This window comes from Struthio camelus, chromosome 1 (genome assembly GCF_040807025.1).
Source record: "Struthio camelus isolate bStrCam1 chromosome 1, bStrCam1.hap1, whole genome shotgun sequence".
In the NCBI taxonomy this organism is placed as follows: Eukaryota; Metazoa; Chordata; class Aves; order Struthioniformes; family Struthionidae; genus Struthio; species Struthio camelus.
In genome coordinates this window covers 98302086-98323230 of record NC_090942.1, presented here as the reverse complement: position 1 = coordinate 98323230, position 21145 = coordinate 98302086, and the positions used below count along the sequence as shown (strand labels likewise).

At 38.8% G+C, this 21145-nt stretch overlaps 2 protein-coding genes across 14 annotated transcripts in view; one reads left to right on the top strand and one right to left on the bottom strand.

The window, feature by feature from the left end:
• CMSS1 (cms1 ribosomal small subunit homolog) overlaps nt 1–21145 on the top strand; it is a 250534-nt gene that overhangs the window by 68318 nt on the left and 161071 nt on the right. The window contains exon 1 of one of the 6 annotated variants that reach the window (XM_009675142.2): nt 863–1077. The exons of the other annotated variants lie outside the window; for them this stretch is intronic. Within the exon in view, the coding sequence (XP_009673437.2) occupies nt 1053–1077 (25 nt within the window). The 5' untranslated portion in view covers nt 863–1052. Of the gene's footprint in view, nt 1–862; nt 1078–21145 lie in introns of those variants that run through there. 6 annotated transcript variants of the gene reach the window in all.
• The window catches only part of FILIP1L (filamin A interacting protein 1 like), a 215544-nt gene that overhangs the window by 66731 nt on the left and 127668 nt on the right, over nt 1–21145 (bottom strand). For all 8 annotated transcript variants that reach the window (XM_068960150.1, XM_068960135.1, XM_068960126.1 and 5 more), the window contains 2 exons: nt 20326–20499; nt 13034–13212 (listed from right to left, as the gene is read on the bottom strand). In XM_068960150.1, coding sequence (XP_068816251.1) covers nt 13034–13212; nt 20326–20499 — 353 coding nt within the window. The remainder of the gene's footprint in view (nt 1–13033; nt 13213–20325; nt 20500–21145) is intronic.

The window sequence follows — 21145 nt, the reverse complement described above, 5'->3', positions numbered from 1 at the left end:
ACTTCCTTTTAAACTTCAAATACCAGCAGCCTTTTTCTGTTCTATTTTAGGTGAAGCTTGTGTATGCTAGTCTAATAAAACTAAGCCATTTCTTCCTTGCATCATTTTCTCAAGTACTTATTGAAAAGCTACTTTACGGTCTGTATCCCAGAACCTGCACTTTGGTGCTAGGACTGTTTTAAAGACGTAGCCATGGAGGCAGGCTTATAGACACGTGGTTAAAATGCTAATTTTGTCTCTAAGCGCTTTGCCCATACTTTTATACATTGCTGTTTGTATCATGAATGGCTCCTCCTCATTTTTCTCCAAGCAATGCTATAGTTGCCTCCCGAGTATCGTAAGTATGCATTTAGTAATCAGAATCCCCAAGAGAAAGATTGTGTATGCTCTTTTAAGACTCAGATCTTTACAATATGTTAAATTGCACACTTTAATGAAATGCTAGCAATGAAGTCTTAATTTTGGTTACAGACAAGAAATTTAGGCAAGATTAATCCTAAGATTTGTTAACCCTTGTGAGTTTGTATAGCAAACATATAGCCTGGTGTCATATGTCTTATGCATTAAGCTAGTTGAAGCTCTGTTTGGAATGACTTATTTTACTTTTCTTTCTTTGCATTTAAAGTTAACAAAGAGCTGAAGAGGTTGAGAATCCGTAGAAATCAGGACCTTGAGTCTGTAAGATCAATTTCTTTAATCAAATTAATTTATCTATTAAGTTACAAATTGTGGTGTTCGCTGTTGACTATTGGAAGAAATGCTGCTTTCCAAAAGGATGATATTTTAAATCTCCTTGCATTTTGTTAAAGCAAGTGCTTAGAAAGCTAAATCAGCCCAGTATTTGTCCCCTTGTATAGGTGTAGTACAGTGTATTTTAACCATCTCTTATTTCTAGACCAGGTATTACAGTCAGGAAGACCTCAAGTGCACACAGATGATAACAACGGTCTTCAGTATTTTTTCAGCAGAGTTCAGCCCTATAAGCTCTGGTTTTATTCATCGCTCCATCAGTCACAGCTACAGTGTTGGCTGTTACGTTGTGTTCAGAGACCATGAGAAAAACGGGTTCTGAAACAGGTATGATCTGTATAGGGTTGATATTCCAGTAGGAGTTGCAGTTGGCTAGCAATTAATAACAAGGATTTATGGATGTGGCACTGTATTACAATGGTGAGGCTGTGACAAGCATGTTTACAAGGTCCTTTGAGTTTTAATGAAGTGGTTTTCTTTAAGTTTATTTATAATATATAGTTTGTATTGACTGTACTTAAATCTAGTCTATAAGCATTTTGAAGGTTTATAGAAAATTTGAAGAGATATAAAAAAATTAAGTAACTTTATGCAGTGAGTATGTTTATCCAAATATGTCATCAAACTTCTCAATTTCCTTGTTAGAAGGCCAGTTCAGGACAGACTGACTCATTCTCCTGTCTGACAGAATGCAAAGACATCCAGCATTTAGTTGGCAAGACTATTGAAAGAAAAGACAATTTTAGGATTTCAGGGAGTGTATCTTGCTTCTCAGTCTCCCAGTTGGATGTAAGATAAAATTTTCAAATGAGGAACACGTGAAATCTTGTCTAAATGTCTGAATAAATGATGCCCTCATTTCCTGATGACTTAAATACAAGCTGTAGAACGTGAATATCCCTAAAAATCAGTTTAGTAGTCATAAATTTATACATTAGACTATGGTATACAGTGCTAAGAATTGTCTGATCTCAGAAAATCCTGAAATTCTTAGCATGCAAATCAAGTTGAAGGAATAGGAGGGTGTAAGGTCACTGTTTCTGCTAGATATTATTTCCTTTTCCACAGGATTGTCTAGTTTTTTTTCTTCCCAAACTATAAGGAAGAAGGAGGTTAGTATAGTGTGTAAGGAACTGTGTGGAGAGGAGAGTAACAATAATACGTGACTGAAATGGAGGATGATTCAAGACGCACTGTCTCTTGTCACTCGTCCCCTGGTTATGTCTGTGGGGCAGATGTCTGTCTCTTTGGCTTCCGTTGGCTTTGCTTGGAGTTGCCTTTGTGTTCTCTTAGTTCGCACCTGACTTTTATCAAATCCCAGGTTATTTTCTTCTAAACATAGGCACAAATGTGAGAAAGGTAATAAGAGTATCCAAATGAACTGTCCTGCTGGTTGTGTAAAAACTCTTACGCTCAACTAAACGGACTCAAAAGCTGCATGAATTTTGTATGAAACTTGGTAGAAAAGCTTTTCAGTTTCTTAATATTCTTCGCGAACCAGATCACGGCATTCTTCTGTAGTACTTTTTTTACGTAAAACAAAACTGTGGTTTTGGCCTGAGTGAAGGTTTGATTCTGAGAGGAGCTGACCTCCTCCTACATAATTTTGGATAGGATGTGAGAATATTCAGCACCTCCCAGGATGAGATCTCATGAGAATCTTTTCTTGTTTCCCCAGTGACTTGAAGATCCTCTGAATCAAAACGCTGCGGCTAAGGAATTTTGTAATAGTGTATAAGAAGCAAGGTTCTGAATGGCTTTAAAAGCAGAGAGCTTTGTGCAAGTTGCTAGTTTTTAATCAGTTCTCAGGATTTCATCCCAAATGTGTAGTTTGAAAGGTATTGGCAAGTAAGTAAATAAGACTGTTCCAAGCTGTTCCGAAGAGCAGTTTTAATGATCTTTTGCAACGCCATAGCTTGATTCTGTCTCAGCTGGTGCTTTTAGGAGCATCATGGGCAGAGAATGAGGAAAAAACCTTCTGTAAGGCATATGCAGTTTAGCTCATGTGCACATTTGCAGACCACCATGTTTTCTGGTTTCAGTGGATTTCTCTTCTCTGAAGCTCTTGGCAAAGGTAGAGTCTGCGAGAAGGGAACCGATGCTAGGCCAAATTTGGCAGGCATAAGGCAGTTAGCTGTCTGGGTATTTTCGGTGTGACTGTCCCTCTGGGATTTTTAGCTCCCTTCTTGGGGGCTGAAGGGGAAAAGAAGCCTTCTCTAGGGAGAAATACTTCTCCTCCCCCCTTTCATTAGCCTGATCACAATGGCCCCATCATAACTTTTCTTTTTTTTTCTGCTTGAAAATGAGGGTTGCGGATGATAAAGGGTTGGTTTGACAGCCTTTAGCACTGAAGACTGTTGTTGTTGTAAATCTGTTTGTACAAGTTCTAGCTTTTACCAATAGCGTCTCACAGCACTAACCAATATTTGAGAGGGTGAAGGGATTGTTGAAGGGATTGTTGACTGCCTGCTCAGTCTTTCAGGTTCCTTCTAATTATGCCACATGGACCATTCTATCAATTTTTATCCCAAAGGGTGCACAGTTCCTGGGCTGCCACTAAAGTGAAGTGGGCAGTTCTCCACTTGGACTTGTCTTTAAAAGACAAGTAGCAGACCTTGCTGCAACCCACTGAAGAGCTCATCTTAGGGTTTTATGTGCTGGAGATCTCAGGTAAGTCTGTGTCTATGGCCAGAATGTGTAACTTGGGGTTCTTTTTGAGTCTTAGCTAAGTATCCAGATGTCTTTGAAGAGAGCAACAATTCTAACAGAAGTGATTGCCTTAAATTGCTGAAGAGAAACATTTTGAATGAATAGTAGTGTGGAGTTTGTTTGTTTGTTTTTTCTGAGGACAATGCATCTTTTGTAGAGCAGTTGTACAGAGATTGAGACCTTTCTGTGTTTTGGACACTTGAAACAAGCCAAGCTGTGCATAGTATGTTTGGAGAGCAACCCTTTGTTGTCAAGGATGAGACTAGATGATCTAATGGCTTTTCTTGTGTCTATATCCCATTACTCCTTTTCCTACTCTAAGCCATCCGCCACCACCCTTCAATATAGGAATCAAACAGGAACATTAAAAATAAAGTTCATTAGTCCATTGTGACCCCTTAGTTTATTTTTGTATTTACACATATTCTGTGAATTTTTCCCAATTGCCTTAAGCAGAAAGGTTCAAATATTGAGTGTGCTTTTTCATTGTTGTCACTCTGCTTGGTCTTCAGCTGCTTAAGTAGGTTATGTGTTACCTTGTCTAAGTATGTGTTATTTTCCTGGAAGGTTATACAGTGTGCCTTTCAGGCTCAAGGAACAGAAAATTATGTACTTACGTGAAAAGCTAAATTTTCATGTAAGGAGATTTTGGTGTTTGTTTTTAAAAGTCTTTCCAGTAATCTCTGTTCTCAGCAGATTTAGTGCTACTGATTTTCCTGTTTATTCTCAGCGTTTAAAGTTACTGTCGTAAGCAAAAAGACTAAGGCTGTGACTTTATTCTTAAACTGCTTCGATCTCCCATGTTTCTTTCCCATATGTGTATAAGGCATTGAAGTTCACAGTATGTCATGGGAAACTTAATTATGAATTTAGACTGCAGGTCTTGATAACTGATGTGACCTTCATTCTCTGTTCTCATGGTCATTTTTTTCTTGCCTGCTTCTTAAAAAGTGAAACTAATTATAGCACGTATGACTAGTTTAAATTTTTCTGTCACAAGAAAGATCTTAACTTCATTGAGATTTTTTCCTCTGCCACTCTCAAACAGGAGCATCGCTTTTCCCATAGCAATGGCTCGTTCTGGAAAAATATGATAACGTCAAACTTTTGTCTCGGCGAACGATTTATGGATTTTTGTCAATGTCTGATGTTTTATGTATTTTCTTTTAACGCTCTGGTTGCAAAATCTTATGCTAGCTTCTGCTCCTCTCCCTGCCCCACCCTGCAATGAATCAGAAGTGTACTGTGTCTTTTTTTGGTCACAGGTCTTGTTGCTGTCATCTGCTTCTATTGTTGCAAATGATTACACAAGTTGCGATGTGCTGTACATGGAGCACTGCACTGAGTCTTATTTGGAAATGTAAATTGGTGAATTGAAAGCGTGCCTGATTACTTGGGGTAGCATCTCACCATAAGCATATTTTGCCAGTGCTTCATTATCCTTACTGGTCACTGGGTAGGTTCCAGATAGAATATATGGGGTTGGTGTTGATTTACAGAGCCATAAATATTCTGGGGCTTGCCAGCTTGGAAAGATCATCTTTCCCTTTGAGCTGTGACACTATGGTTAAAAGTGCTGACTAGAGCTGCCAGCAAGGTGGTTTTCCAGGATCATTCCTTTCAGGAGACTTTACCCTCTCTTGCAGGTCCTTAGCAGGGCAGATGGCAAGGATCACGTGTTTTCCCACTGATATGGGAAGAGAGGGGGGAAGTGTAGAAGAATGCTTGTTTGCTTTGTTGTTTGGTTTTGCTATGGTTTTTCATCATTGTTGCCCCTCTTCCCCCAATTACACAATAATGGTAATGATTTTTAGTTGTGGCAGGGTATCTGAAGCAGTGAATGGGACATCTTATATGCTCAGAATTTAAAGAAATTAGATACAAGCCCCAGTCTTCTCTCCGATTCCTGCAGTGTCAGTGGAGTTGCCTGAGAAATGATTATCACCTAGATCTTGCATCTACTTGCTAATTTGCAGTAGGTGGAATAATTTGAAATTGCACCATAGATCTAGAAAATGTTTTGTAGTGTTAATACAACTGAATTGAAAGCCCTATTCCTGTTTTTATTTATTCTTAATTTTTGTTTTGAATACATGTAATTTGACTTTACTTAACTGTTTTGGGTTTTTTAATCTCTTGTTAACCTGAATTTTTTTTCTTATATTAAGTATTTTAACCTTGCATCATGCATGGAAACTGCTGCAGAAATCTCTGAATCATGTGAATTTTGACAAGTTTGATTTCTCAACATCTGTTGAAAGTTTTGCAGTATAATGGTCCATATTTTTTCATGTACTAGCATGAGGTAATTAATCTGTATACATCACTTCCTTAAGTCTGTCTCTATGCCTCCGTGGTATTATAAGTGGTACTGTCCCATTGGGGCGTAATACAGAATAAGAATGCTAATGTTTTGTTTGTGGTGGGTCTCTTATTCACCTACAGAACGCTAGATACCCATGAAAAAAGGTCAGATGTACAGAGATCTGGCATCCATTTCACAACTTGCAAGACATAGTCTCAGGCATATGTAATATATATAACCCATTGCCAGAAAGCTAAAAGGAAATGATTGCATTTGAGTACAATGCAATCTACAACAATAGTTTAGTGTGCATGAAATTAAAAACTGCTGGTAACACATGTAGAATAAATAAGTCAACTGTATTTATTTTTACTGTAGCTTTCTATAGAGATAAGATCCTGCTTCTTATAATATTGGCTCCATTGGAAAAACAGCAAATATTAATTATACCCACTGTTAGAGAATATTGAATTTTCCAGTGCTGGACACGCAATGTATTGTTATTCCAATGTGTGAATGTGTCAGAGTTAAGTTACAGTAATGTTACACTGATAACATGCTAACATACTTCAACTTTTAATTAGGATGGTTCCTCCTCCCATTGACCCACTACATCAGTTTTCAAGCATTGCTCACTTGACCTACGATATGTAGTAATTACTTTTCATCTGACACTTAAAACAAACAAACAAACAAACAAAACCCCAAAACAAACCGGTCCTGAAGTGTGCAGTTTCATGAAATCACATTTCTTATGTACTCAATACTTGAGCAGTATTACAGCATAATATGATTTAATTTTTGGTATATTTTTAGTATGATGGGAGATTTAGTCAGTGTAATGACATTTAATGAAAGGATATGGGTGTGCTATACAGGTACACAAAGAGGAAATGTGTAGCCTTACTGCAGTAATGGTGCAGTGCATCCAGTGAAAAGATGTAGAGAGAGGAGTGAAATAGGTAACGCAGAAATGATTGAGAAAGGTTTTGAAAAGAGAGCCTTGAAAAGGAGTCAGTCACTTGAATGACTGGAAGGGTGTTTTTGTTGTTTTGTTGTTGTTATTTTCTTGGAGATGCTCTGCAGAAGAATTTGCAGGACTTCAATGTAGAAGTGCTCAGACAGAAAATGTGCTTAGGTTTGACAGGCTGAGTGACAAATGGCATGTCTTTATTACCCTGGCTTTAATAAATGAGATATTGGAGAATCTTAGGCCTGAAGCTAAGAGCAGAGGGGTAAAATATTGAGTTCCTCGCCCGTCATGTAAAATTAGGGGTGATGGCAAGTCATTCACAAAGGTGAGACTTTTTTTGTTCTGATGTTTGGAGTAGACCTGAGAGTCATCGGCACAGAGATGATGGCTGCATTTGGGTTTCTGTGAGAAAAAGCATGGAAAGTGCAGGCATAAAGAAAAGACCGAAAGAAAAAGACCCCTGGGGCCCCAGGAACAGAGTAGAGGTGGCCAATGAGGGGTTTCCAACATGGGGTACACTGGAGAAGCACTTGGAGAAGTAAGAAGAGTCTGAGTGGAGTCACAGCAACTCTGTGGAACTGCTGGAAGTTCATCTGTGTGCAGGATCAGAGATGGTGAAGATGGATTCGGTTCAGAGGTTTGCCTGAGAGGAGGTTATCGAGCCTTTATCACACGCAGCTTTAGTTGAACGTGGGCAGAAGCCAGACTGGAGCGATGCCTATGCTGAAGCTCCAGGGAAGGGTCTCCAGGCAAGGGCTGTAGAAGCTCCAAGAGGAGCCCAGGCAGCATGTGGAGTCCCTGGAGATTTTCAAAACTCAGCTGGATGAGGCAACTTGATCTAACTTGGAAGTTTCCCCCTGCTTTCAGCAGGTCAGGCTAGAGACCTCCAGAGGTCCCCTCTAACCTGTTTTAATATATGATGCCATGTTGACTGACAGAGCTTTGCTGGAGGGCAGCAGCTGGAGAGACAAGCATGGTGTTTGGGGTGTTTTGTAAGATGAGAAAGACTAAGTTTTGAGGCTTTTGAAGGTTGAATGCTATTCATTACATCTGGTGAATGTTGACTCCTCAAGTTACGTATAACAGTAACTTTTTCTATAACACTGAGAATGCCCTTTACTAGATGACTGAGGAAGAAATGTCTGATATAGTGGAACAGGGTTGGGTGGGTTGGTGGTTTTTTGTTTTTTTTTTTTGTTTTTTTTCTTTCCAGTTGCTTAGAACACAAGTAGTAAGTCTCATTTTAGACACTGTTAGAATTACGTTATATGTAAATAATTGTTTGTTTTTTCTTCTTTTGGCTGCATTCTTCATGTGATCTTAGTGAATGTGAATTCAGTGCACAAATGAAAATCTGTGGTGGCTTTCCTTAGAGTAAAGAAAACCTGATGTTTCTCAGTAGCTGATCCTTAAACTAAAGATTTTATTAATTGCTGCTATACCAACATGACAAGTTTATTGATACTTGAATTTGCGTGCAGCATTTCTTATGATAACAATTTTTTAAAAGTATTTATATTGCTTGTTAGCTCATTGATTTTTTTTTCCTGTCCTGTAGAATAGCATTAATTTATTTAACTGCAAATATTTGTAATAAAGCTTTACCTTTTATTATAGTTGAGAGTCAACGAATGAGCCATAGTATATACAAGATTTGAAGAGGGGACACACCTTATACATTGGGAGAGTGCTTCTTTTTCTCCCGTGGAACCATTTAGGTACACTGTGAAAAGAGGCAGTTTTCTTCCACTCATACTTTCATTTCCTTCCAGCACTCAAAAAGTGGGGAACAACTGTGCTTGCATAATTTTTAAACCTCCTTGAGATTTGAAGAGGAAAAGGATTGTGCGACTGCTAATAACTTTACTATTTTACTTTCCTTTGTGTCTTTTTTTCTTGGAGGAGGGGGGAAAGAGGTAATATGTAAGCACATGAACACTTGCATGCATATGGCATGTGTTTTCAAACTGAGGACATACCTGTCTGGAAAGCCTTTCAGTTTCATATTTTATCTTTATTAAATGTTTCCTAAAATAACAGCTTTTATTATTTAATGATACTATAAAATATGGAAGGTAGATAACTATATTTGGTCAAGTAGGTTTATCCTCAGGGAAGATATAGCGGAATCCGCCTTTGAATTTAAGCATTTAAAAGTGATGTATGTGTTTTCAGATCTCTCTGGGTTTCTTTTTTTTTTAAACTGCGTTTTCTGAAAAATTATGAGGAAAGCATAAATAATTTTAGGTGAGGGAATAATACAGGATATATTCTTGACCCACTGTAGCTGCTCTTGTGTTTGTTTTGTGGGGCAAAAATGGGAGTCAGGTGAAGAGGAGTGAGCATGCTGGTCTCTTAGTAGGGGGCATGGAATACCCATCTATACTTCCTGTCATATTTTTTCTTTTCCACTACCATCCTTGAGCACTGGATTACATTTATTGATTATAGGATGTTTAATCCTGAAATAGATTCTGGCTTGTAAACTCAACAATTTTTTCAGTGTTATTAGCACTGAGTGTGCAACAGATGTCAAGTAAAATGGCAAAAGTGAGGAGCGAGGGAAAGGAGAAACAGAAGTGTCAGGAAGGAAGGGGCTGAGGAAAGAAAAGGTTGGGAAGAAAAGACTCCGAATGTTAGCTGTGTAGGTCTGAGAGACAAAAATCAGGTGTTCTTCCTAATCCTTAATCTTATCCTCCTCTTTGCCCCTATGAAATACAAGAGCTTCTAAACAAGCTCTGTGGCTTTTATGCGGTTCTTCAGATGCACCCTTTTTTTATAGGGGTCTCTATATCTGGCTTCCTGGGATTACATTCACGTGAGACTCTCTGTAATGATACGTAGGGGTGCTGTTGTTTTTTTAGGTGCCAGCCATGCAGTAAAATTTTCCCTTGTTTACTCTGGTAGACTTGATTCTTGTACACTACAATGCGCATGCAGTTTGCCTTTGTGTCCCTGTCTGATCTGCACACGTATATATTACGCTTCATGTTAAATTGTAGGAAAGTCCAGTTGTTGCCCATTAGCCTCTGTTTTCTCCACAAAACCATTTTTTATTTAATAGGGATTTGTCAGTGTATCTGACTGAAGATGGAAAAAATGTAACGATAGTGGCATGGGTTTATCGTTCTTTGCTGGTAAATGCCTATTGCTAAGGAATTTAAATAAGCAAAGGTAACTTTTCTCCCTCTGCCAAACTAGGAGTAATCAATTCCATGTGTATAATACTAAGATGAACCTATGGAGGGAGACTCTTCTTGCAACTTGGAAGACCAATTTTGTCTCTCTTAACTACAAGTTTACAGAAGGGTAGTTCTGGCTGGCAACAAGGAAAAAACATTTTAATGCCTAATGGTTTAACGTCCAGTTCCCACATTTAGAAAGCTGTCACCAGTCGTCTTATAAGCTTAATCTCTCAGATACGACAATGTACAACTGCCTTGGCTAAACTTGTTGCAACAGGCCTCGTTGCCTTGAAGTCAAAGGGATTCTTGGATAATTAAGTGTGTTACTGAGTCACTGTTGACTACTAACTTTTTGCTTGATGCAAACGTAATTTTTAACTCTCTTAATAAGAAAAGTTATATATGTAAGTAATAATGCAACAGGAAGACAGTACCGATGGAGGCTTGCCTACATAATTTTTATAAAACATATGATCATCTGAAAAATTAGTTCTTCTCTAACATTTTCACTTAAGAACTCATCAATTTTATTCTTCCTGAGTGTATACATAAGAAAGAGGAAATGCTTTCTTTGATTGAAATGTGAGGGTAGTAAGAGATGCTGTCCTCCTTTTTGAAAATTATACTAATGTTCGTATGGAAGAGTTGGAGCTGATTAGTAGTTTCTTTATTCTTTCTATCAGCAGTAGTTTTCACTGCTTCAGCATCACTAGTTGCTGTCCCATGACATCTAAATATTTTTATTTTGATCATATAGTTACATATTCTTCATGTACCTTGTTTGGCTTACCTGTGTTCCATAATCTTCAGGGATGCTTGTAGCATATACTACAGCTTTACTGGCTCATAAAACAAAACACTGTTTTTACTAATTGAATGGACATTCAGGATTTTGCTTTGCAACTGAAATAGTTGGGAATGTTATATACCTTTCCACACTTACAAGAGAATACTGCTTCCTACTTTTTGGAAAAATACGAAACTTCATTGACCAATAATTACTGCTTTATGTGTGTGCAATTTTTTAAATGAAATTGAAGGGGGGAAAAAAAAGCAAAAATGAATTGTCATTGCTTTACGTGTGAAACTACTCATGAAGTTCCATTTGTTTACAAGTCGAATGCAAAATTCGTATCCCCAGAAGACTTACAATTGGACTAGGGGTTTTGAAATGGAAGGAAGGGTCACTTTGTGTATGGCCGTCTGTGTCGAACATCAGATCATACAGGCTAGTGTAGAAAGGAGCTGTGCCTTAACTTGCCGTGCTTGCTGTGGCGTTTGGTATTTTGTGTGTGGGTTTTTTTTGTTTGTCTGCTTTGTTTTGTTTTTGTTTTGTTTTTTTTGCTATGGCAGGCAATTGTGTGGAGACCTTGATGGCGACATTACTTGGCAAACGTTTTGGAATCAGCTCAACGTGTGACATCACACCCCTTTAGGGTTTTCCACATAAAATGAGTCCTCCAAAGAAAATACAAAAATTGAGACTTAATCTGAAATCTATTATTACATCCCCTAAGGTCTCATTAGGCACCTCAGTAAGTTTTTTTTTTTTTTCTCCTTTTTCCAGGCAGATATACTGAGTGTTGCAGATAATAGCAGTAAATGTTTTATAGTTGTCTTGGGGGACTATGGAGGAGGGGCAGGGAAGAGAGTTTTAATCAGATGTTTATTCTGTTTTCACAAGGAAAAAAAAAAAAAACAAGCGTCATGATGTCTTTCCTTCTGTGCAGCTTTTCACCCTGTGTGAGCACGTGTGTCTGATGTAACATTTTGCCACCTTTAGCAAATGCAGTTGTTTAGCTCTGTCTCCAAGAGATGTCTCATAGATTTTTTTCAGAAGAAAAGAGCGTAGATGAAAACTTTCATTCATCTCATGTTTTGGTTCTTGAGATGATGGTGTCCCGCAAAAATGGTTCATAGAGGAAAAAGTCGATTCTGTGCCTTGTGGGGGGACTGTGTGTTTTTTTTGCCTGTGTGCCTATGCTTGTCTACATCTGTATGCGTTTTTTTTTGAGAAGCAAGAGACTTCTCCCCCTCCCTCTAATTGCAATCCATACATACGGCTGTGTGCTTGGTGGGGAGCATGTCTACTATCTCTGATAGACCTGAAGGCGAGAGTTGTAGTGAGAAGGGTGAAAATAGTGATTGCTGCCAAAATACATGGAACATAATGTTACGCAGGAGAAGCAAAGGAAGAATTATCTATGCATAATGTCAGTTTAGCATAGTCTTGACATTCTCACACCCAAACACTTCCATCTGGAAGCTGTTCCTAAGCAAAAGGAAATAGAGACTATATTCTCTTATCTTCTAGAGTAGCTATCTAGGGAATAGGAAATGTTGTTCTATTTTTTTTTTCCTTTTTTCTCTGTGTTCTTTTCTTCCTGAGGATGTGTTCAGTTTTAGAGCTGATTCAGGGATGTCACAGTTTAAAATTGCTTTTCTAAGGAATAGTAAATGACACTAATTTCCTTTTAAACCCTCTTCCAAGAGTTGCTATTGAAGTCTTTGCACTGTGCTTAAACAAGCTTTTGTTTTTTTAGGTTACATTTAAACATAGGTTCTGTTTATGTTTTTTATGCCAAACCAGATACAGGAACTTTATGACTTTCTTATTTTCAAAGCTTTCTGTAAATTACTGGGCCTTTGTTTCCTCTCTGTCTGTATTTCTGTGATCTGTCCAAATCCCTTCTACTTTTCTTAAGTGTTTTTTTTTTTTTTCTGGCGTTCTAGGCTGCATGCCTGATGCCATATTGTGTTAGCTACTTCACTGTACACTGAGCTTGTTGTGTGTTTTTTTTTTTTTTTAAACCCACTGACAGGTGCACCTGCTTTGTGTTGGTTTTAACTTTTAACACATTTCTGCATCTTCCCCTATGCTCTGCAGTGTAACACACCTGTTGTTCTGTAACAGTGCTGAAGAATTTGCCCACCTTCTGATCTACTTCACAGGCTAAGGGAGATGCAGACAGTACTATTAGTTAGGAGTGTTCATAGTTGAACTCTCAAAGTGTGCAGTCTTTCTGATTCTTAGTGGATGCAGAATAAGCAAGTGGACAGATACTTATAGGTAATGTTAAATTCTTAGTAGTACGTAAGAGGTAGCCTTACCTTTCGCGTTCTTTTTCCAGTAAGTTGGTAAACTCGTCACTTTTTTCCATGTATTCGGTGTGCTTCCTCTTCTCTTCCTCTAGTTCATATAGAGTCTGTCTGTGTGATTTTTCTACCATTAGAAGTTGCTCCAGCATTCGTCTGTGAGTTTCTTTCTGTTTCTCTACAACTTTATCAAGCTACAAAAAAAGCAAAAGCTCCTCAGGTTCTTTGAAATTCATACTTGCTCAGGCTTTCATTAATAAAATATTTAAAGAGAAGCTTAATAATATAAAATGCATTTAATTGCTTCATGGCCAGATCCTGTCCTATCTGTTTAGAAAGGATTGTTTACTTCCGCCAACCTAGTTCAGAGAAACTAGAAAAATAAGGTAGTGACCCTCAGTCATGGCAGAGACAGAAACAGAAGGTGACTGATCTTCAACAGCTACTAATTAGCAGTTACTGTTCCCAGGGCTGTGGGCTTTTCTCATAGATCGCTGTGGTAGAGAAACAGATGTCTTGGCAAAAGAAGCTTCTACTTCACATTGAAGTTGACTTACTTTTGGTTGAATACAAATAGCTATCTCATTTGTAGCTCCATAGAAGATAAAAGTATTGGATTCTCTTTATAGGGTAGAAATGTAAATCAAAAAGCAGTTTTCCTGTGGTTTCACAGCAACTGTGTGATAGAACCAGGGGTGGAACACAATCCTGTCTCCTGTGCTTACTCAGTGCGTGGCCCTGAGTTTCTGGAACAAAAAAGCACCGAACTCCATCCTTTGGAACAATTGGGAGTATTTTTATTAAACAGTAGCACTGTTTCAAAGAAATGCATATTATTTTAGAAGTATAAGCCCCCAAAAGGGAGTCATCATTTTGGGAGCTGTAGGAAGAGTGAGAAGAATAAGTAGGGGACTCTTCCAGCTTTGTTTCTCAAATTTCACATGTTGCAAATGGGTCTGCTTGGCAGATGGTGCCTTTAGAGCACACCTTGAATGTGAAATCCCTTCCCCTTCCCCAACAATTTCTATTGCACTTCCAAATATGACTATATATTGTAATTTGTTCTTTTTTTTAAATTTAGATAACCTTTTTTAGGTTTCTCTAAATCATAGAGTTATTGGCATAGCTGTTGAGTGGAGTTAGTGCTCTGTGGAATAAAATGATTTTCCACAGACTGAAAACCATCACTCTGACGAATCTGATACTCTTTTGATTTTGATACCTGACCACATTATGCAAGCAAGTGTGTATGAAACCAGAAGGGATTTTCCTCCTTAGGTGTTATTGGGAGACCTGGGAAGAATCTACATTTGTGAGAATCTGTGTTCTGCTGTTCCTTCCTTTTCCTCTGAGGAGACTGCCTTCCTGATCAGGTCAACACAGGAATCCCTTTGGAAAAGAGAAATTTTCAGTGCAAAGCCCAGCACCTCCTTATAACTACAGTCTATTCTAGTAGGTCAAGCTGTTTTGCAGTATTTCACTCTATTAATAGGAAAGAATTCACAAATGGGCAGTGTGGGAAAAGCAAGACTAGTTCTCACTGTTTCCCCTACAAGGAATTCATATGCCACAGGAAACGCTGGGGCTTCAGATTCTTAGTGCCACTGCCTATTGCAGGCAATTCAGTTCCACGAGCATGATTAATTTGCTTTTCCTTGTTCACTTGCAGTTTGACTGATGCACGTGATGACAGAAAGCGTTGGGATGCCTGAACGTGCGTTTCTTGAATGAGTGAAAATATCCTCAGCTTCTTCAGGGCTTCTGAGTCTCCCTCGGCTTTACCTCAGCTTCTTGTTAAGCCTTTATACGCTCTCGTCTTTTTCTTGAATCATTGTTAACTCTTATTGGTGACACTGACATGAGTGAGGAAATTGGAACTATTGGTAAGAGTTTTGAGATGGTTTGGGTCCAAAATATTCCAGTGGAAATGGTGGGTCGTTTTGAAAATGGCCCTTTCTTTCTCCTTGTGTCGGAGAGAGACTCTTCTCTTGCAACGTATGGGAACTCAATTTGGCTGTGATCTAAATACGTAGAGAGACCTGTGACCATCCTTTTCGGCTGCTTTGTGGTGTTACTGTAATAGGTTAAGATTTTCCTTGCCCCTATCCCTTTCACTCAGGATTTGTGCACTTTTACACTAGCAAAGTCAATGTCTTCTGGAATCTTGAAAGAGGATCCCTCTTGGGAAAGCGGTTCTATCTAAAGCCTTGGCTTGTACGGGCTTTCTCAGTAAACCAGTGCCATCTCTTTACAGTACCTCTTCGCTGTGCTTTCCGTGTCTTTCACAAGGGTTGAAAACTGAGTTGCTTTAAAAGACCAGGATGAAGTTCTTATCATGCTGAGGAAAACTGGCCGTTTTTAATGTCTTCACCCTGCCCCTTCTTCCCCCAGAAGTAGGAATTTCAAAATTAGAAATATTTTGTTCAGCTAGTAGCTTGCCAGAAAGAGAATTCTCAGTATGATCAAAATTTTTTTTCCTCTCCAAGATTTCACAATCTTTTGGAGCAGCTGTTACACAGATGCATGAAGCATCATCACCTGAATTTCTGAGCCTCGAGTTTTTAAAGGCCATGCTTGCTTGCAAAGATTTGCTGTTCCCTGAAGCAACCTACCTTCTGCTTTTGGAGGAAGTTCTGATGCTGTGCTGTCTGCAGCTTTGGCCCTGTCTTGCTTCAACTGAAAGTGCTCTGGGCATCAGACCTGCATGATAGTATTCATTGCTCTCAGCCCTCACTGTGAAGGCAAGTGAGGAAAAAAGGCAAAGGTGTGAAGTTTTATTTCTATTTTTTTTCCCAAGCTATGTGCACGGATGGGGTCGAGAAAGTAAAACGATCCTTTTGTATGGGCTGGACTGCTGCTTCAAAAGCATATGTATGAATCTGAGTGGAAGTGTAAATTGCTATCATGGGAAAACAAATGAAATTTCTGGCTAGGAGCTGATCATAAATCAAATGACTTCTGTTTCCCAACATATAAACGTCTGCTGAAGGTAAAGGTTAGTCAAACTAATCAACAGAAACATTACCAAATAGAAAATATTGCTGCTTCTGCATTGTTGAGTGTGAAGAAGCTACCAGCAGTGTTTTTTTTTTTTTTTTTTTTTTTGAGTACGGTGCATTTTGTTTGCTCTCGAGTATTTAAGGGGTTAATTCAGGCAGCAGTCACTTACATGTATGCATGAAGAAAGCCGAGTAACTCCCAGTTTTTGTTGTGTGGTGTCCAATGAGCAAATGCCAGTGTCTTTCACTTTGCACTTGTGCCTTTGTCAGTGTTGAGACTAGCAGTCTGGATTACAAAATGGGTGAGGTGTGTGTTCAAGCCAGGGAGGTGGAAGAGTCTGGAAGTGAGTAAAAGAATGGTCCCTGCTCTGGCAGGTACAGCTGAAGGGCAGACTGAACTCTGGTCGCCAAAGCCAGTGTCATGGGGAGAGATGTGCACGTGAAAGGATAAGAGAGACAAGGAAATATGCTGCTGCATCAAAACAGCTTTTCATGTTGCAGTTTGCTCCTGTTGCTCAGATTAGAAAATGCATTTTGATTTTCTTTAAAGAATGTTCCTTAGGTCCCTGCTCTGAGAAGCTGTCAAGTCAGCTGTGCTATGAGCAGTCACAGTTGGTGTGTGGGTGTTGCAGCTGGGGAGAAGGCAAAGAGTGAGATTTTGTAGGACTTACTCAGAGAGAAGGGAAGAGAAGCTGGGCCTGTTCCCTAGAAGAAGGGGACAGTAGAAAAGAGAAATGGAGGAGCAGCAAGTCCTAAGCCCTGATTTAGCTGTCACAGTACAACATGCTGCTTCCTCCCTGTTGGATCACATAACGAGCAGAGGTTTGATACTGGGTTGTTACACTGTAGTGTGGTTTGTGTGGAAGTTCAGTTGTGTCCGTATGTGAGATGAGGATACTTCTTTGGGGACCAAATGTGACTCTAGCGTTTTACCTGTGAGGTTTTGTAGGTGACTGCTATGTCTCCAGCAGAGAGGGAGCGAAGTTGTGTGAGCCTCTGCTAGCGTGGAATCCTCTGCAGGGGAGTATTGTACAGCACCCCCTTGGCCCTCCAACTACTCTGTGCAAACGCTAAATCTGCACACAGGAAAAATACACTTATATGTAGACGTGCGTGCGCATGCACACGTTTACTCTGCATATACAATGCTTGGCTAAAAACCACACAGAGGACTAATAAGCAGGCGTATGAATGTCTTCTGCAGAGGGAAAAAAAAGGTGACAAAATCATAATTAAGTGATCTGTTGTTCTGTTCTTGCTTAACCCTATGGGGGTTTTGCTAGAATTAATTCTTGAACATACTGTACAATGCAATGGAAAATAAGAGGCATGGTTTTATGTAACTGAGTAGTTGAGCAAGCTAAAAATTCATGGGAATTTAATCATTTAAAAACGTTTTGCCGCCAACTTGTGTCTGAAGTCAAAATAGAATGGTGTCTCTCATGTCCGCTATGCTGGAACTGACCTTTCTCTCTAGACTGTTTTGTGTTTGGCACTACACCAGAATAAAATCCAGTTATTTACATTTCTTCATATGCATCCAAAGTTTAGTGAAATGTTATCCCAGTTAATAATGCCATCATGGTCATTGTGTGTGTATAAATGTATAATCCTGAGTTTAGGATTACTGGAGACTTGGATTTTTCTGAGCAAGAATCAGAGGTTGCTGCTTTGTCTTTTTCAACCCTAGCTGAGCCGAATTTCCGTGCAGATACATTGGTCTGCTTTTCCTGACTGCTAAGTTGTCAGTGTTATTGTTTCAGTCTATTTCTGCATCTGTAGCCCATTCTTGCCTTGTACCTTCTTCACTGAAAAATTCTGACGAAAACTGGAAAGATGTTGTGAGGATGTGGTCAGATATACTTTGTTAAGCAGAAAATGAGAATACATCTTTCCCCCAGTTGATTGGCACTGGGATTTTAAAAATGGATTACATTTTGGATTATCCTTGTCCTGCATCAGCAGAATATAGACTTTCTTCTAGTTTTGGTGCTTTTGGAGGACATCTCAAAGTGGTGGCAGTCATTGTTCATCCAATTTCAGACAGCAGAGCCCCAGATTTTTTATCTTTGGCTATATTATTAGAGGCTAGGGAGAGTAATAAATCAGAGTGGCTTTCAAAGTCCGGGAAGATTTCAAACACGAGAAAAGACACCATTAATTCTACAATTTCTCCCTCTCTATCTTCTTCTCGTCTCCCCCATCACTACCTTCTTTTTTTCTTTTTTTTTTTGAATCTGGTAAAATGGTTCCTATGCTGTATTTACTAGAATTTTGAAGACTGTTCATCTTCCATGCTAGAGAAGCAGCAATTAATGTGGAGCCAGTGTTTTTCATGGATAACTGAATAATAGTCTAAACCATGTAAAGATGGAAAACCTTTTCAGACCTTATATGTCAGAATGTCAGACAGACGCAAAAAAAAAAAAAAAGGCTATTCTTTAAACACTTAGATGATTTTTTGCATCCTTCACTGAGAGGAATAAGAGTAAGCTTATCTGGCATTTGTAAGGTTGCAGAAAGAAACAGCTATAGACTAGAATTGACTGAAAATCCTCTGCTCTCAAAAAATAAATCTCTATAGCAAGGAAGACATTTTTGGTCTATCACCATCCTCATAATTTTTACGAAGAGAGGTTACTACTGTTTTCTGTTATGCTAGATTTCTTTTGTCTATGAATCCTGGAATCCTGTTGTCTTGTCACTGAAGTTTTACCACTGCATTCTTAACCAAATTTGCCAAGCAAAACTCGGTAGTGTTTATGGCAGAGGGGTGACTTGTGAGAGAATGTTAAAGGGCCAGGAATCTCACAGATGAGATCCACCGAATTTTCAGCTGACCTTTTGTGAAGTTCCTCTGTGTTCAAGGCTACAAGACTAAATTATCAAGATTGAGAGAAACCGAACTAGCAGAGATTTTTGTAGGCAAAGACCGAGGTACATTGTCCCAGTGGTATGAGGAAATTTAAATGCTGCATTCCTATACTTTGTGACCGGTTCTGTGTCTCCTGTGGTTTTTGTAAACTTCTGGAAAAAACCTAAACAAAAACTAAATGGATCTCTACCTTAATTTAGGGGGTTTGAAACTGAAAATATGTTTGGCGATTATGGCGTCCTTTGGTTTACCAAGGTATGCAGAGTGCCAGTGCTGCCCCACAACTTCATTTGCTCTCAGAATGTTTACCTCTGCCTTTTGGAAGTGCCAAATCCAGTGGTGTTAGAAATCCTTTCTGTGCCATTAAGAGTAAGAAGGAAAAAGCGTGTATAAACTTCAGTTCAGTCTGTTACTTTACATATGTTTCAGGTTTTTTTGGACTTCTCTTCAGATCACTTCCATTCGTACTCAAAATTTCTGTGACATAATGCCACAATGTTCTAAAATAAATTAACCTCTGCAGCTGAACTTATATCTGTTTTAGATTATAGGCAGAGTTTTTAACCTTTGAGCCTATGAAATGAGGGTTGACCTTTTGTCTGACATTATTTTCTCTAAAGTGAACTCTGTATCCCTGAGTATATTTCTATTCGGAAGGCTTGGAAAACACTTGGTAGAAGAATTTTATTCATAACTTCTGCTTTTCTTTTTATGATGATTATCTGTAATGAGCAGCATATTAAAAACATGTTTATCTAAATTCAAGAGGAGACACTGTGGGAAAATTCTTATTTGAAAAAAAGCACTTATTCAGATATGAAGGCTTTTTAATATCCAATGATTTGCATTACAGGACAGAAATGAAATTCACATGAGCATTGTTCAGAAAATATGGCTTCTGCTACAGGGTAATTCAACTAAATTTTACTTAAATACGTGACTCTGTCTGGATGAAGTTTCTAATGAGATTTCATTACAGTAACTACTCCAACCAATCATGTATATCTGTGGTTCCCATAGGATTAGTGGGAGCTGGGATATACAAAGACGGACAGCTGTGCCCTTACTGCTGAATGCGTTCTTGTCATTCATTGGTAACATGACTTCAGTTATACTAATGGTAATAGATATATTTGTATGAGTTGGGAATTTAGAACACAGAAAGGAGAAATGAAAAACGTAGCAAAGATGGAAGGCTGGTTATCGGAGTTTGAGGCAGACGTGTTACCCATGTTTATAGCCCCCAGCGTGTACTATAAAATAAGGATCATTGACTACCTGTTTTTATTAAGGAGCCCTAATGTCCTGGACTTTAAGTGACTGCTGCCACTTAAACCCATGTCAGATTCTAGATTTAGAGCGCATTGCTTTCTTCCCTTGAAGTCAGTGAGTTCAGAGGGGACTATAGCTAAGCATCAACTGTGTACTCATACCTCTCCCATAGGCTTTTCGTAGATATCTTCTTGCCAGGGTACAGCCTTTGTTTGAATAGCATCTCGCTGGAGGGCTTCTAACACCTTCTTGGGAGTAACAAAGCCGTATTGTGCTTCAAGCAAAGCCAGGTCAATTTTTTCAGCCTTAAGGATTCCTATAACTTCATCTTGAGCCTGCAGAAACATAATATAACATTTTATTTTGTTAAACTGGAATTGTATATTAACATGTTAGTTGGACACTTTCTGATGTTGATGTTAAGACAATTAAAAACCTTTTTTTAGATTGCTGTAGGTAAAGTGCCCAAAGATGGCTATTAACATCAAAACAGTTAAGAAGCATGGAGGAGGTATTGGTCTTCAGGTTTTGAGAGTCCTGCATAAAATATGACGTTTTCAGAACCCTCTTCAATGCTTAAGTACTTTGTTAATGGTTAGATTATAATGTTGTTTCAGGTCTAGCGTGTAGCAGTCACAATACAAAACTCTCAGCACAAAGCATGACTTGTGGCTTTAGGAGCTGGTTTTTAATTTTTGGTGCAAGACTTATGATGGCTTGTGAAGTCCGGAAGCATTGCACGTTCTGTGTAGGTAGAGTACAAAGGTGGCTTTTGTAGTTGAAACCAGCCTGCAGTAGCCTGGTCGTCTTCCGTTGTTGCATAGAGCACGTTTGCGTGCTGAACTAGCGAGGTGCATGGTGCAGGGCTGTGACCTTTCACAGCACACATTCCAAAAGCATGCAATAAGGGCAGCTCTTTAAAACAAGATGAATTGCTTTCAAAGCTGGCAGTAGGTCCTGTACATAGTAGGTCCTATGTAT